Here is a 16,021-nt window from a genome sequence, read left to right on the forward strand (position 1 = left end):
AAAAACCTCTGCTCACAGCCTTGATGTGACTCACAGCTGCCCCCTCCTCTCTCTGCCCATCTCCATTTCTCCTTCTTCCTGCCTCTTTGCCACGTCTTCCTTTCTCCTTCACAAACATTTATTTTTACCTGTTACTAAAGTAATCTCCATGTCACACAAAAATCTTAACGACAATATTACCTGAAACAAAATCCTAACAGTATATAATGACAACACAGGCAGAAGTGACGGATCCGTAACACCTGCCGTTGCTAAGGCGAAATCAGGGGTGTGTTCCGTTAGCAAGCGGCTTGCTTGATTCAAAGCGCTCAATCAAGTACTCCAACTAAACAAGCGGCTCGGCACTGCTTAACATGAACATGGCCGTCTCCATGTAAACAATGTTATCGTGCTACTTGAACAAATGCTTTCTGGGCTGTCATTTTCAGTTTCACTCGATCCTCTTGTGACAAATTCCCCCAACAAGTTTATTGTATTAGCAGCGGCTACAGAGTATGAGGAAGAGGGAAAGAAAGACAAAGAAATGGAGAGTCAGAAGGAGGAGCACCCTGCCAAGCTTATCTATACACCTTCCACGTGGTGCATTTTGGGAAGGTGTTTTGCATGTTTGTAGATCATTTTAAGTGCTTCATGCCTAGATACTATTGCGTACGAATTGCGTCCAGTCATTCTCAAGTCGAGGCTCTGGATGAACGGACTGACAAGACCCAAAATTTAAGATCCCAGCCAGGCTGAGACCGGTTGGGGCTAAAAAGAGGAATGGAAAACTGTCAAACCTTGAGAACTTTATTCAGTACCTTCGTGGAAGTCAAACTCTTGCCTTTTGGCAGTTGCTTGTGTTTTACAAAAACTACCCACTCAGTAATGATATCTATCATATACTATAAATGCATATTTACAACATTTTGCACATTTTGCAGTGTATGATTGAACAACAGCAAAGTTTTCTTTGCAAAATATGCAATTTGTGTCAAGATAAAAGGTCTAAAGCACTAATTGGAATTAATTTAGCTCCTCCTTGTGTGAATGGTGTTACTTTTGTACAGACATTTGGCCCATTTTTGTGTTCGAGTCTAGAGAGTAGCCACTGAAATATATCCGGGTTCTTCCCGACATCTTTCAACTTCATTCCTTTCACACTTCTTCACATTTCTCTTTATTCATTCTAAATGTTTTTTTGTTCATTTTCTTCCGCAGGCTTGCAAGAACAACTGGGCCTTGAGGATTGCGGGAGTGAAGAGGGTGGATAGAAGGAGAATGGATGAACTGAGAGAGGAGATTGGTGTGCAGATGAGCTTGACGGGTAGATTGGGGAAATGCCGGCTGAGATGGGCTGGACACTTGGTGCGGATGGGGGAAGAGAGATTGACAAAGAGAGAGGATAGGTTGAAGGAGCAAGGTAGGAGGAAAAGAGGTAGACCACAGTTGGGATGGGAGGATTGTGTGAAGAGGGATATCAGTAAGGTGGGGGTGGTTGTAGAGTGGAGAGAGTTGGCTGAGGACAGAGGGGAGTGGCGAAGTATTGTGGTCAAGGCAGGACAGGAGCTTGATGCCGTTGAACCTCATCCCTTATAAAGGGAAGAGGATGAGAAGGTTCCTCTCTTATTTCACTTTTACTCATAATTTCTCTTTTTCTGTATTTTAGTGTGTAGGCTCCAGGGAGAAGTGAATTCTTACCAAAAAAAATGGTAAGGCTCACTTGGCTGTACCTGCATGGGTTTGAGGGTAGATGAGTAGCGGCTAAAACCCGAATCCTATCCAGGTTCCCCCTGATGACTCCATCTTTGCTTATTCAAGTTCCTTCTCATGATGCCAGTGCAGTATTTGGCCTTTAATTTTATTGTTAAAAATTAGGCAAATGAAACAATACCTTTCTTGAAATAAAAATACTTCATGCAGTTAGTTTTCATTGAAACAGATGTGCAATTCACAAGCCTTTTTTGGAAATGGTGATTTTGCTTTGACAATACTAGGGACGATTTAAAAGCAATGCTTGATCCATTCAAAGAGAATAGTATTCCATTTCCAAATGATGTTTAATTTGAAACTTGCAAGAAATTCGAACATTAATTATTCAGACACACCAATATTTTCCTTTTTACCAATTCAATTGCTGGGCATTAATAAGTATGTACTAAATTGCAAAGGTATGAAACAAGCTTATTCTTATCTCATTTTTAATGCCAGAAAAACTATACTTCGCCAGCTTCTTCACCTTTCCACAATATTTACACCCCAGTGCCAACAAGGGTGGAATTCCAAAAGATTTTGAGAGCGCTCAATTTCCAAGTCATCATTATGATACCGTATAGACTAATGTATCACCCAATGCAACAAGCTCTCCATTTGGATCACCCAGCTTAAGTCCAAGCCAAAAACCAGACCCATCCTGTGGTGGCATCAGCGTAAAACACGACACAGATGGAATGGGAATAGTTGCCGCATCACTTGATGACCGAGATGGGCCTGGAAGCCGACGTGGCATTGCCAGTGGATCTGGAAATCTACAGAGCTGCACTGATGAAGGGTCCTTGATCATGTGGTCTTTCTTCAAGAGCCTTTGAATGACCGTGCTAGGAGCATCACCCTCCCAGATTGGCAAGTGCAGGCTGAAATGACCAGAATGTTGCTGTGGGTTGACAAGATGAAGAAGAGCATGAGGTTCAGTGCGGAAAGCAAAAATTGGCTTTCCAGGCCGGCATTGCTCCTGGGTCTTGGTTCCAAGATCTCCGGCACTCAGAATGTCTATGCCCTCCAACTCCATTGTAGCAATAAGATAGTTGATGTTCTCCCGCAATACAGCACGCTCATCAAACTTGAGCTCAGGTTGGAGAGCTGCGATACCATCGCGCTCGTAGCACTCGCGGAGCATTGCGACAAAAGGCATGACACGTTTCATGAAAGGCTTCAATTCAGGCAAAGCAGACATCTCTGCAGCAAGTTCTTTGTTTGTGGGTAACCCCCCCACCTTACTGTGCTTCTTCAACACCTCTAGAATGTGACGCTGCCATGTTGGGTAGCCATCAGCTACATAGATCGACAGATGTGATGGGCGGGTTGCAAGAACCGGCGATTTCCGTTGCAGCAGTGAGCGAAGTTTCAGCCTTATTTCATGCGTTGTGTTGGCAAGATAATTTGAGGCCTGAAGCAGTGATAAATCCGGCTGCTCCACAAGAGGCCAACCCTGCTGAAGTATGGAATCTGAGTGGCCCAGCAATGACCAGATATGCTCACAAATATGTGGGCATATAGGAGACAAAATCAGGGTTTGCAGCTCCATGAATCGTTCAGCGAGTTCTCTGTGCATTCCGCCAGGTGCAAGGTCACGGTAGCGATCCTTGACTGCTTGCATTTCAAAGAAGGCCATTTTGAGAGCCTCTTTGAACAAGAGCCGCTCATATGCTTGCTCAGCTTGCAGTACACACGAATTGATCTCACTCTCAAACACTCGATCGTGGAATGTGTTGCGAGCCCCAGTGCGCAGGCTCGGCTTCATCTCAATCATCTCACGAACACACTCCAACCAGCAATGCAACCGCAATATACCTCCCTCTGCCATTGCTATGACAAAGTTGGCATCTTCAATGGAATCCCCGGCATCGGCGAGGGCCAAGCGCATTCCATCGGCTGAGAAAGTCTCAATAGCCTGTGCAAGTGTCAGGAAATTTCCTGTGGATTTGGACATTTTCTCAGAGTTTAACAACAGGTGACCATTTGCACGAACCGCGCGTGGCCAGCACGAATTGTCCCCAGCCCAGACTGACACATGGTTGTACAGATAATATGTCAAGTGATTGGGAATAAGATCCTTGCCTGAGACCCGCAAGTCTACAGGGTACCAAAAGCGAAATTCGTGGCGAAGACGCTCAAATGCATTGGGTGGTGCATCGCTGTTGGAGGGATATGGTGCATCAGCCAGAAAGATGTAGTCCCATGCTTCAGGAGTCATATGACCAGGGCAGACACCAAGCGGTGGCTTCCCACTTCCATCTAGGATGCCACCTTGCAGGAGGTGTGATACAGTGTAGAAGGCCATGTAGATTGTTGAGTCGGAAAGTGATTCAATGAGCCAGGTCTGGTCCCAGGGTAACCGTGTGCCAAGGCCATATGTACGTGAGCATGCATGCTCCTTTAACCAGCCAAGTGTTGCTTCAAAATTACGGCGGGTCTCTTTCGAGTACGTCTCCATCTGCTTCAGACAATTAGTAGCTTCACTTCGCCAGCTTTCTTCACCATAATCCAAATACCACTGATCACATAGAGCTACCACGCAGTCATCTCCAGAACGAGATATGATATTACACTCTGGCTCCCAGTAAAGCACTGCATCTCCTGTCCCCACCATCTTCTGCCGAATGTCCTTCTTCATATCCTCCACTTTCTTCCCCTCATATCCAGAAACGATCATTACTCCCTCATAGAATCCTTTCAGATATACTGCGTCCTTGGCTGCTGAAAGCTGTTCGCGATCATTTTGGCTCGTCACCTTGAAGCGGTTACACGCCTCAACAGCTGACAAGTTCCCAAAATCAGGAACTGTGATTATTGGAACAGGTTCGAAAGGCACGACCATGTGATCAGCAATACCAAACTTTTCACGCAAAGCTGGTTTATCCTTGAGGTCTCGAAGAGCTGCAAAATCATCAGGAGCATCAGACGGCACACTGGTTACAACACCAGTACCCTTGTCTTCACGTATTGTGAGCATTGGCAGGGCGTAGACCTTTGGGTAGCGAGCAAGAGGTGCATGAAGAGCAGCACCAAGGAGTTCTGTGCCACACAACTCAAGCAGAACATCCACCTCACCAGGGCGAGGCGTCAGCCCTTGGTGCGAAGCATTACGCGCTGCGCGGCGTGTGCTCACAAAAACGTGTTGTGCCCCATCTCCCGCACAAGCTTCATAAGCCACATAAACAATGTCAGGAGAAATCCAGCAGTTTGTTTGTCCAAACATCGTTTCTGGACGCAATGTTGCTGCGACAAGAAAAACGGATCTTCCTGAAAGTGAGGCCAGCTTTGGAGGAAATGGCTCTAAGATACGAATCTTCACGAGTGTGTATTCCTGTGGCCCAACACCCTCACCAGTCATCCTATCATGGTCCATGCATGGCTGCTTGTCCTTCGGTGAGTATATGGTATAGCGTTTACCAAATTTCACACGGCATTGCCGTTGCAGCAGGCCAAATTGCCAACGCACAAAGGAATCATAGTACGGATTGGCATCAGTTGTCAAAAAAGATCGTCGCCAGTCGACCTTTACCCCCATGTTCTTGAGGTCAGCAATAGCAAGTGGTGGAAAATACTTCAGCCAATGGATTGCCTCAGAAAACAATGGGATCTCACCTTCACTCAAACCCAGCCAGCGCATAATCTCCCATTGCCAACGTGAGCCTGTAGATTTGGCCGCTGCCTTGCTGCGTTTGCCTTTGCTTTTGTCTTTCACTGGCTGGTCTGCACCCACCATGGCCACCTCTTCCATCTCGTCTTCATCTTCAATTGGAAATGTGGGAGGGTTGCCGTACGTCTCCATTTCCCAGCACAGCTTGTCAGCACAGGCCTTGATGGGCATTCCGGTGCAATGAAAGCCAAAAGGGAACAGACAAAGATCACCCTTCATTCGCCGGAAACCAACTGTAAATTCCGCCTTTGATAGAGAAAAGCTGTGGCCAAGATGAAGACGTCCATTCATGTATGGATATGGAAACGTGACAAAGAACTTGGAGCGCTTTTCATCTGAAGAGCCAGGCAGCGGAGCATCGACCTCAAAGATGTGCTCTCGGTCCCAACGTGCCTGAGCATCTCGCTCAATGGTACGCAGCACTCGGAGCTTGCTTGTTCCTCGTCTTTCCGCCATCAGCCTGCAAGGAAATTAAGTTTTTGTTAAATCGGATTAATTTATTTTCATTTTATGCAATTAAATAGATCTCGTCAGCTTATTTTCCACTTTAAAGCAAATAAAACACTATTTTAAACAACAATCATTGAAGCAGACATCATTTGACCCAAGGGGGAAGTGTAAGTTGTATCCAAACGAAATAAAGGTGAAAGGTCACATGAAAAACAAGCACATCTCAGTGAAAAATCTTGTCCTACATCTCGATCTCCATTTTAATGTAAAAATGCAAAAATATTCAAAAACAATAAAATTTAAATATGGCATGAGTTTACTTCCATCAAACAGATTGAATCGAACAATTTAATGGATGTTTTCGTGCAATCCAAACGAACGCATATTTCGACGTTCCTGTCAAATTAAATAGAGAAACGGTTTTCCTATGCTAAGTGATTTAAACCCCCTCAACCTTCCCTCGTCCTCGTGTTTACTTCCGCCACCAAAAGTTGACAGGACGTTGTTTCACCTTTGTCCTGTTTGTTACATTGCGACATTATTTACTGCTTGTCTGTCTGTGAGCGCGATATCTCAAAAAGTTATGGCCGGATTCGGACGAAACTTGGAGGACAGGTTGGTTATGTGACAAGAACAAGCCGGTTAGATTTTGGTTCAGGTCCGAATCCCGATCCGGACCATCATTGAGCTACAAAATGTTAACTGTTCAGCCTGGTGGAGGTATATGCTATTTATCACGTGATGTTCTAGTTATAAAATTACATCCGTCACCTTCAACAATCCCAGGAGTTCGCGCCTTCCTCGGGAACCAACTGTTCCTTAGGCGACCTTCTATGAGCCAAGGTAAACAGACCTAGGGTTGAAGGCTTGATAACCGCCGGTGACGGTGAGGTATTTCCGAGTGGATCTGTACAGTGCACACCGCCGCAGCACACGTGGCGAACTACCTACACCCTCATTAATTTTACTTCAAGCAAATGGAAAAATTAAACTACAAAACGACCACTACAGTTTAAAAAAAACATCAATATCAAAGTGTAGCGAATTATAAAATAACATTTAAGTAACCATATTTGGGGCGATGTATAAACTTGCCTGTGAGGTTACTGGTTAATCTACTTGTAGACGTCGGATCGCTTTCTCAAGAGTATAGATAATGGTAGTTTTGCTGTTGATATAATTTGCTGTAATGTTAGAGACAGGAAAAGGCCATAAAAGGGATGGTGCAAAATTACGTAATTGTTGTTGTTTTATTACGTAGAAATTACGTATATCTTCACCAAACTTGAATCGATTTTTCCTTGTCACACACACTTGGTGGAACCAAGTTTTGTCCAAATCCGTCCATTACATTTTGAGATATCCTGCTTTGTATCGTTTTTGGCCCGATCTCCCAATGGTGAAGAATCACTTAAAAAAATTGTGGTATTCGGATCTTTACCAAAATCGAATCAAATCGTCCTTGTCAGACACACAACTGGTCCACCAAGTTTCGTCCAAATCGATCCCAAACTTTTTGAGATATTCTGCTATAAGTATTGTTTTTGGCCCTGTCTCCCAATGGTGAAGATTCATTTTAAAGAATTGTAGTAGCCGGATCCGATTCCGGATCTTCACGAAAATCGAATCATTTCGTCTTTGTCACACACGCCACATCTCTGCCAAATTTAGTCCGAATCCGTCTGCAACTTTTTGAGATATCCTGTTCACAGACAGACAGACAGACAGACAGACAGGTGTGAAAACATAAACCTCCATCCACCTTTGGTGGCGGAGGTAACAATAACTGACGAGCCTCTTGCATTTTGTAAAGTTTGATGTTTCAAACAAAAGTCATTTTTGAATTGCTTATTGTATGAAAACTTTCATTTTCTCCTTTTGCTCTTTGCCAATGACGGTGTGCCTCAAATAAAATAATTGTTTGACGTGATTATAAATTTATAAATGTCAGCAAAGTGGTTGTGCTCCGTTATCAAGTAGTTTACTATCGCTTCCCAAACCAATCGTTCCATATCAACAGTTACCTCCGCCACCAAAGGTGGATGGAGCTTTATGTTTTCACACCTGTCTGTCTGTCTGTCTGTCTGTGAACAAAATATCTCAAAAAGTTGAGGACGGATTCGGACGAAATTTGGCAGAGATGTAGCGTATGTGAAACCTACGAAATGATTAGATTTTGGTGAAGATCCGGATCCGGATCCGGCTACTGGAATTTTTAAAGTAATGCTTCACCATCGAGTGATATGGCCAACCAGGTGGAGGTTTATGCTCTCTACTGAGTGCCGTTCTAGTTTTATTATGAACAAGACAAGACAACACAAGACAGACACTGCACAGATATATATTTAGAATATATAGAAGATAATGTTAAAGAAAAAAAAAACAAGTCAATTTCACTTACATTTTCGGATTCAGCGTTCAATTCTATATAAGTGAGTGTATTTTGAGGCATGTGTGACTTCAAATAAAATTGTAAGTCAGGAAAAACGTTCGTTTCGTTCCTTAGGGATACAACATGTAAAACTGGCCCAAACGTCAAAACAAAACTCGCTCATTTTAAGTCGTACAAGCTAATGCGACCACTCATTCTTCTGCGAAGAATCCCGTGCACATGCTGGTCACACTTATAACTCACCTAAGTCTTTATAAGTTCATCAAATACTGACACCGCGATTGACATTCGCTGAGGCGAATGTTGATATCTCTTTGAGGTTATAAAAAAAAAAAAAACAGTTTTAAAGCATTATACGTATCAAACGATACATTTTATGAAACGGGGAAACTTAATACACATTTTGGTGGGTTTAAAATGACAGAATATGTCTTTATTAGAAAAAAAAAATGAACATTGAAGACGACGCTGCTAAAAACATACACTGCTCTAACGCATAACCACGAGTTTAAACTACATTTACAACAAATGTGAAAACTATTTTCATATCACAATGTTAAATATAGAATATATAGAAGATAATAAATTTTAAAAAATGAGCCCTATCTTCCAATGGTAAAAAAATCCTTCAAAAAATTCTTGGATCCAGAATAATATCCTGAGCTTCGGATCCGGCTACTAGAATTTTTTAAGTGATTCTTCACCATTTAGTGATATGGCCATACAGGCGGAGGCATGCTCTCCACCAAAGATCGTAAAGCGGAGCGCCGCTTTACGATCTTTGCTCTCCACTGAGTACCGCTCTAGTTATTCACTGTTATTACTCCCGCCAGGGAGTAATGCATTCGATCGTGTCCGTCCGTGTGTGTGTGTGTGTGTGTGTGTGTGTGTGTGTGTGTGTGTGTGTGTGTGTGTGTGTGTGTGTGTGAACAAGATATCTGGAAAAGTTCTGAACGGATTTGGATGAAAGTTGGTGGGATGATTGCCCTTGGGATAAGGAAGAATTGATTAGTTTTTGGTGAAGCTCAGGATATTATTCCGGATCCAGGAATTTTTTGAAGGATTTTTTTAACCATTGGAGATAGGGCTCAGCAGCGGCCACCCACGACGGGAGTATACGCTCTACTGAGTGGCGTTCTAGTTCAGGTTATCTATCTATAATTCCAGTAATCTCTGTGTGTATGTATGTATGTATGTATGTATGTATGTCTGTGACCGCTGTTTCTCGACAACCACGGGTCCGATATACTTGAAACTTGCCAGGTATATTGCTGGGGACACGAGGATGTGCCTTTTCAAGGTTTCATATTAATCGGACAAGTAGTTACCGAGCTATGTCCAAAAAACGATTCAACCAATCAGAGAGCAGCGAGTTATCACGTGTGCCGAACGTGGCGAACAGACTCTGCCTCGGACGGCACATTTGAGAGCGTATTCATTTATTTCACGTTGGCAAACTATGTTGCCGCTATGTTGGCGTTAAACTATGTTTTAAAACTAATTAAAACTAATTTGCGATTCTTTCGCTTTCCTGCGCGTTTGTGCACGCGATGGCGATTTCTTTACCAAACTCCGCAAGCCGTTCGCTTTGGACCAAACCATTTCATGTAAATAGAGGGGGGGGGGGGGGGGATTGTCACCGTACTCGCAAGCCGTTCGCTTTGGACCAAACCATTTCATGTAAATAGAGGGGGGGGATATAATTTTAGATATAGATATAGTACGGGCATGCCCTAGTCTATCTATAATTCCAGTAATCTCTGTGTGTATGTCTGTGTGTCTGTGTGTCTGTGACCGCTGTTTCTCGACAACCACGGGTCCGATATACTTTAAACTTGCCAGGTATATTGCTGGGGACCCGAGGATGTGCCTTTTCAAGGTTTCATATTAATCGGAGAAGTAGTTACCGAGCTATGGCGATTTATTTACCAAACTCCGCAAGCCGTTCGCTTTGGACCAAACCATTTCATGTAAATAGAGGGGGGGGGGATTGTCACCGTACTCGCAAGCCGTTCGCTTTGGACCAAACCATTTCATGTAAATAGAGGGGGGGGGATATAATTTTCGATATATATATAGTACGGGCATGCCCTAGTCTATCTATAATTCCAGTAATCTCTGTGTGTATGTCTGTGTGTCTGTGTGTCTGTGACCGCTGTTTCTCGACAACCACGGGTCCGATATACTTTAAACTTGCCAGGTATATTGCTGGGGACCCGAGGATGTGCCTTTTCAAGGTTTCATATTAATCGGAGAAGTAGTTACCGAGCTATGGCGATTTCTTTACCAAACTCCGCAAGCCGTTCGCTTTGGACCAAACCATTTCATGTAAATAGAGGGGGGGGATTGTCACCGTACTCGCAAGCCGTTCGCTTTGGACCAAACCATTTCATGTAAATAGAGGGGGGGGGGGGATTGTCACCGTACTCGCAAGCCGTTCGCTTTGGCTTTGCGAATGAACCAAACCATTTCATGTAAATAGAGGGGGGGGATATAATTTTAGATATATATATAGTACGGGCATGGCGGCATGCCCTAGTGCTAGTATCTACAACTTGAATAAGCACTTGGAAGCCTGTTCAGACTTCAGTGTTCGATTTTGATCACCTCGCTAATATAAATCATTCACTGCTATCGCTATTGAATATTTTCTTCAGCATGATGAGGACGCCCTCAAGAAAGAGCGGGAAAAATGAAAGTTAAAAAAAATAAATCCAGTATTCCCAAACAAGCAAATGAAACGTTTGAAGGAGTTCGAACAATGCTTGTAATTTAAAATGACAGACAATGACAAACAGCAGGGACGTCTTTGTCCGAAAGACAATTTTCTGAAAGAATCGTTTTATTTGAAATGGATATCAAGAAACGCAATGAATGTGAATGAATTGAAATGTATAATACCTGATATAAAAAAGAAAATTGTATTCACAGGAATAAAAATTATCTGCGAATTATATGATGAAGAAGAAGACTACATAAATGTGCCACCCGGAGGAGGAGAGATTATGGGGAGAAAGCCGTCGTGATTGGATGCGAGCAAAGTTGAGGAGAGCATAAGCAAAATGGCGGATGTTGAGGGATCTCTTGCTGAAGGACAGGATTCCTCTTTTTCCCTTTCTTCGTTTGCGGGCGAGTTGTTCGGTAATCCACTGAATGCCGCACTTTGTGTTCTCTGCATATACCTGGCGTACCGTTTGTTCGGCGACCGTTGGCAGTTTGGCCATGGTGGCGACGTTGGCGCGGGTGATGGACTCGGTGGCGCTGACGGACGGGGTTCGGGACTTGATGACACGTTGCGGATGAAACGCCGGGACTTCACCTTGGAACAGTTGGCCGAGTTCGATGGCAGGAAGAACCCGCGGATTCTGCTCGCCGTGAATAAGAACGTGTTCGACGTCAGTCGTGGGAGACGCTTTTATGGGTCAGGTGGGTGATGACTGATGTGTACATTTCGGGGAGTTAACACCACGTTAACACTCCACGTTAACACTCCACGTTAACACTCCACGTTAACACTCCACGTTAACACTCCACGTTAACACTCCACGTTAACACTCCACGTTAACACCCCACGTTAACACTCCACGTTAACACTCAACGCTCACACCACGTTCACACTCCACATTCACACCACGTTAACACTCCACGTTAACACTCCACGTTAACACTCCACGTTAACACTCCACGTTAACACTCCACGTTAACACTCAACGTTAACACTCAACGCTCACACCACGTTCACACTCCACATTCACACCACGTTAACACTCCACGCTAACGCACGCTCCACGCTAACGCTCCGCGTTGGCACTCCGCGTTGGCACCCCGCGTTGGCAATCTGCATTGGCGCCCCGCGTTGACGCCCCGAGTTGGCACCCCACGTTGGCACCCCACGTTGGCGCCCCGAGTTGGCACCCCACGTTGGCGCCCCGCGTTGCCGCCTGCGTTGGCACCCCGCGTTGGCAATCTGCGTTGGCGCCCCGCGTTGCGATTCGTATAAACAAACGAGAGAGTCGCAATTTCATTTGGGAAATAAATCAAACGTTGGGAGATGCCGTTGTGCCATTTGGAGAGGTGGGGGTTCTCTGTTGTTTTAAGCCTGGGGGGGGGGGGGGGTGTTGCTGCGTCGCTGCTCCTGTGTGGGGGGGATTAAGGGGGGTTTGCTGTTTTAAGTTGGGTGAAAAGAGGGCGTTGGTTGCTGCTATAAGTTAGGGGGGGGGGGGGTTGCTGTTGTATGTTGGGGGTTGGATTGCTGCCATGCCCTGCTTGGGGGTGGGGGCTGCTCGAGGGTGAGGGGCTGTGTTGCTGCAATTCCTTGGGGGTGGGGGGGAGGCTCAAGGGTGAGGGGGCTGTGTTGCTGCAATTCCTTGGGGGTGGGGGGGAGGCTCAAGGGTGAGGGGCTGTGTTGCTGCAAGTCCTTGGGGTTGAAGGAGGCTTGAGGGTGAGGGGTTTTGTTTGTTGCTGCAATTCCTTGGGGGTGGGGGCTGCTCGAAGCTGAGGGGCTTTGTTTGTTGCTGCAAGTCCTTGGGGGTGGGGGCTGCTCGAGGGTGAGGGGCTTTGTTTGTTGCAGCAAGTCCTTGGGGGTGGTGGCTGCTCGAGGGTGAGGGGCTTTGTTTGTTGCTGCAAGTCCTTGGGGGTGGGGGCTGCTCGAGGGTGAGGGGCTTTGTTTGTTGCAGCAAGTCCTTGGGGGTGGGGGCTGCTCGAGGGTGAGGGGCTTTGTTTGTTGCAGCAAGTCCTTGGGGATGGGGGCTGCTCGAGGGTGAGGGGCTTTGTTTGTTGCAGCAAGTCCTTGGGCGTGGTGGCTGCTCGAGGGTGAGGGGCTTTGTTTGTTGCAGCAAGTCCTTGGGGGTAGGGGCTGCTCGACGGTGAGAGGCTTTGTTGCTGCAAGTCCTTGGGGGTGGGAGCTGCTCGTGGGTGAGGGGCTTTGTTTGTTGCTGCAAGTCCTTGGGGGTGGTGGATGCTCGAGGGTGAGAGGCTTTGATGCTGCAAGTCCTTGGGGGTGGGAGCTGCTCGAGGGTGAGGGGCTTTGTTTGTTGCTGCAAGTCCTTGGGGGTGGGAGCTGCTCGAGGGTGAGGGGCTTTGTTTGTTGCTGCAAGTCCTTTGGGGGTGGGGGCTGCTCGAGGGTGAGGGGCTTTGTTTGTTGCTGCAAGTCCTTGGGGGTGGGGGTTGCTCGAGGGTGAGGGGCTTTGTTTGTTGCAGCAAGTCCTTGGGGATAGGGGCTGCTCGAGGGTGAGGGGCTTTGTTTGTTGCTGCAAGTCCTTGGGGGTGGGGGCTGCTCGAGGGTGAGGGGCTTTGTTTGTTGCTGCAAGTCCTTGGGGGTAGGGGCTGCTCGAGGGTGAGTGGCTTTGTTTGTTGCTGCAAGTCCTTGGGGGTGGGGGCTGCTCGAGGGTGAGGGGCTTTGTTTGTTGCTGCAAGTCCTTGGGGGTGGGGGCTGCTCGAGGGTGAGGGGCTTTGTTTGTTGCTGCAAGTCCTTGGGGGTGGGGGCTGCTCGAGGGTGAGTGGCTTTGTTTGTTGCTGCAAGTCCTTGGGGGTGGGGGCTGCTCGAGGGTGAGGGGCTTTGTTTGTTGCAGCAAGTCCTTGGGGGTGGTGGCTGCTCGAGGGTGAGGGGCTTTGTTTGTTGCAGCAAGTCCTTGGGGGTGGGGGCTGCTCGAGGGTGAGGGGCTTTGTTTGTTGCAGCAAGTCCTTGGGGGTGGGGGCTGCTCGAGAGTGAGGGGCTTTGTTTGTTGCAGCAAGTCCTTGGGGGTAGGAGCTGCTCGAGGGTGAGGGGCTTTGTTGCTGCAAGTCCTTGGGGGTGGGAGCTGCTCGAGGGTGAGGGGCTTTGTTTGTTGCTGCAAGTCCTTGGGGATGGGAGCTGCTCGAGGGTGAGAGGCTTTGTTGCTGCAAGTCCTTGGGGGTAGGAGCTGTTCGAGGGTGAGGGGCTTTGTTTGTTGCTGCAAGTCCTTGGGGGTGGGGGCTGCTCGAGGGTGAGGGGCTTTGTTTGTTGTTGCAAGTCCTTGGGGGTGGGGGCGGCTCGAGGGTGAGGGGCTTTGTTTGTTGCAGCAAGTCCTTGGGGGTAGGGGTTGAGTTGCTCTAAATTGGGGGGCAGGCGGGTTGCTTCTCTGTGCCCTTTTGCATGGTATACGTAGGAACGGTGGATTATTATTTTTTGACTCGTGTTCTATCCAGCATGAGAATGGGTGGTGGAGTCTGCATTGAAAAGGGATTATTGGCTCTGCTCATACATGTCCATGGAATCTGTTTTATCTTGTGCTTTTGTAACTTCGTAAATATTACATTTTCTTCACATTGACCAAAGGTTAGAACAGTGGGTTGAACTGTCATGGCTGACATCTCGCTGTTACTTATCCTTTTAATTTTGTAAAAAAAAAAAAAAACCCATTCCAGTTGGTTCATGCAGACATTGTGAAGGACGGCTTTTTAACATTCACCTTTTTAAGTGAATAAACAGGTTTGATTATAATGGTCTTTCAAGCTCTTTCTTGTCCTTTAAATGCACATTTTAATTCCCTTTGTATGTACGGTTTTATTTTTATTTTCCTGATGCTGTTTGATAAAACTCAATCTTTACAACATCAATTGTGGGTTCAACTTTGGCCTGTTCATGGTCCATTCCAAGTGAAGGGGACCTCACATTTTGAACACTTGTCTGCCTCAGCCATATCCTTTCTATATACGCTGAAGGCAGGGATTTTCCGAGAAAACTGTGCATTCGGGAAAACCATGCTGCGCAAGCTTCAGATCTTATGGAATAAATGGGGATTGGGGCGAACGCAGCCGTGGAACGTCACATACAGACACATATTTTATTATCTTACTATAATTCACCAAATGTCCGTCTGTCCGTTCGAAGGTACCGCAAAAACGGCTGAACCGATCGCAACGATATTTTGGGTGGGTATTCCTGGGACCCCTGGGAGTAAAATAGGCTATATTGTTTTTCCAATTTTCCAGTTTTTCCAAACACGATGGAATAATATTTACCGATATGAACAGTGATGTGGCTTTTATTGAAATTCTACAAATACTGTTTAGATTTTGATGAGAATTACGAACCTGCCGCGAATGCGGAAGTGGACAGATTACGGCAATGTGCGGGTTTGATAATATCCCAATACAACCGTCATTCAATCGTAATGTTTAAACGTTAATCATGTTAATCGTTTTGTTAAAGTATCAATTGATGATTGGAATTGAGTGAATACAAGTACGATTTTGAATTCGTAATTGTATTCACCCAACCGTACGGAACTTCACATCAGGATTTAAATATTTCTTTGTGTCACGAATGTTGTTAAAAGTTTATTTTTTTTTATATTAATGTTATTTAATTTGTGATTGGAGTTATGCTGTTTGGAATGAAAAAAGATATCGAGTTCAAGTGAACGACGGAATGCCGTGATGGTTTCTACTTTCTAAACGTGAATTCGCGGATCGCCAAATGCAGATTCGCCATTGACTGGGTATGGAACAAACGTACCCGTTTGTTTGCGAACGGGTACGTTTTTCATGGAAGTCCTTCACGAACTTGCTTTCCATGTCTGACGTGCGACTGAAGGTGCTACAGGAATGTGGAATTTGTTGGTTTCATGCTTTAGCATTTGCCGTTTCTGCATTGTTTGTTTGCTTCTGGCTTCCCACCCATGTGTAGCACGGGTACCTCACAAGTACGATTTAATTTTGCAAATAAAACCTTCGGAGAGAATACTATACATTTATATGAAATTGTAGTATTGGGGGTTAATTGTTTGAGGCTGGAGGATCATGGGCGAGCATTTCCTGAA

At 45.8% G+C, this 16,021-nt stretch overlaps 2 protein-coding genes across 3 annotated transcripts in view; one reads left to right on the top strand and one right to left on the bottom strand.

The window, feature by feature from the left end:
- Nucleotides 1–2,017: 2,017 nt before the first annotated feature.
- On the bottom strand, nt 2,018–6,819 carry LARS1 (leucyl-tRNA synthetase 1). Of its 2 annotated transcripts, none has more exons than XM_068116284.2 (2): nt 6,620–6,819; nt 2,018–5,858 (listed from the first exon to the last, which is right to left on the bottom strand). In XM_068116284.2, exon 2 carries the CDS (start codon nt 5,852–5,854, stop codon nt 2,297–2,299), a length of 3,558 nt encoding a protein of 1,185 aa, XP_067972385.2. In that variant the 5' UTR covers nt 5,855–5,858; nt 6,620–6,819; the 3' UTR covers nt 2,018–2,296. The 2 variants fall into 2 exon arrangements, with proteins under 2 accessions (XP_067972385.2, XP_067972394.2); XM_068116293.2 differs by having other exon boundaries at nt 6,702–6,813.
- Nucleotides 6,820–11,193: 4,374 nt separating this feature from the next.
- PGRMC2 (progesterone receptor membrane component 2) overlaps nt 11,194–16,021 on the top strand; it is a 34,410-nt gene continuing 29,582 nt past the window's right edge. The window contains exon 1 of the mRNA XM_068116348.2: nt 11,194–11,666. Within this exon, the coding sequence (XP_067972449.1) occupies nt 11,303–11,666 (364 nt within the window). The 5' untranslated portion in view covers nt 11,194–11,302. The remainder of the gene's footprint in view (nt 11,667–16,021) is intronic.

The sequence above is a fragment of the Myxine glutinosa genome, chromosome 1 (genome assembly GCF_964187855.1).
Source record: "Myxine glutinosa chromosome 1, kmMyxGlut1.1, whole genome shotgun sequence".
Taxonomy (NCBI): Eukaryota; Metazoa; Chordata; class Myxini; order Myxiniformes; family Myxinidae; genus Myxine; species Myxine glutinosa.